Source organism: Triticum dicoccoides, chromosome 3B (assembly GCF_002162155.2).
Source record: "Triticum dicoccoides isolate Atlit2015 ecotype Zavitan chromosome 3B, WEW_v2.0, whole genome shotgun sequence".
Lineage (NCBI taxonomy): Eukaryota > Viridiplantae > Streptophyta > Magnoliopsida > Poales > Poaceae > Triticum > Triticum dicoccoides.
The window spans coordinates 9,995,922-9,996,879 of NC_041385.1; the positions used below are offsets into that span (position 1 = coordinate 9,995,922).

Sequence of the window (958 nt, forward strand, 5' to 3'; positions counted from 1 at the left end):
ATGGGGACTGCGGCGGCGGCGCTAGCGATCGTGTCGCTGCTGTGCTGGGCGGCGGCGACGGCGGTGCAGGCGTCGCACGTCGTCTACCCGGAGCTCCAGTCGTTGGAGGCCAAGGAGGTCGCCACGGAGCTGCGCACCGGCTACCATTTCCAGCCCCCCAAGCACTGGATCAATGGTACGCACGTATTTTCTTTCCATCTATCTACCTCTCCATGTTTGTGGATCATCTTCTTCTTCAACGGGCCATTGCTCATTCCTCGTCGCCTTTGTTTGCATGGCATTGACCTACTTCCCATGACGACGCAACAACCAATCAGATCCCAATGGTACGTGACTACGTGTAGCAATTAACTAACCAGTGTGGATATTTGTATGGCACTGTGCTGTGCGACCCAGCATGTATCTAAACCTACACTACGTGAAGAAAATTCGTTCAAAATGTTTGCATGGCACTGTGCACCCAATATGTAAACGAACGTGCGGATGGATGCAGGGCCAATGTACTACAAGGGGCTGTACCACCTCTTCTACCAGTACAACCCAAGGGGCGCCGTGTGGGGGAACATCATCTGGGCGCACTCCGTCTCCACCGACCTCATCCACTGGGTGGCCCTCCAGCCCGCGATCTACCCGACCAGGCCCTTCGACGTCAACGGCTGCTGGTCTGGCTCCGCGACACTGCTGCCCAACGACGTCCCTATCATCATGTACACCGGCATCGACCCCTACAAGAACCAGGTGCAGAACGTCGCGTACCCGGCCAACCTCTCCGACCCCTTCCTCCGCGAGTGGGTCAAGCCCGAGTACAACCCCATCATCATCCCCGACCACGGCATCAACGTGAGCGCGTTCCGTGATCCCACGACAGCGTGGTATGGACCCGACGGGTACGCGTACATTTTATTTTCCATCTTGGTCGTCCGAACAAATTTTCTTCACAAGTTAGCTCAGAGCTTGG

At 56.6% G+C, this 958-nt stretch overlaps 1 protein-coding gene across 2 annotated transcripts in view; it reads left to right on the plus strand.

Moving 5' to 3' along the window:
- Positions 1–958, plus strand: part of LOC119274346 (beta-fructofuranosidase, insoluble isoenzyme 3-like) — a 2,910-nt gene continuing 1,952 nt past the window's right edge. Inside the window, exons 1-3 of one of the 2 annotated variants that reach the window (XM_037555020.1) lie at positions 1–175; positions 318–326; positions 494–887. In XM_037555020.1, coding sequence (XP_037410917.1) covers positions 1–175; positions 318–326; positions 494–887 — 578 coding nt within the window. The remainder of the gene's footprint in view (positions 176–317; positions 327–493; positions 888–958) is intronic. The other variant, XM_037555019.1, reaches the window with a different exon arrangement.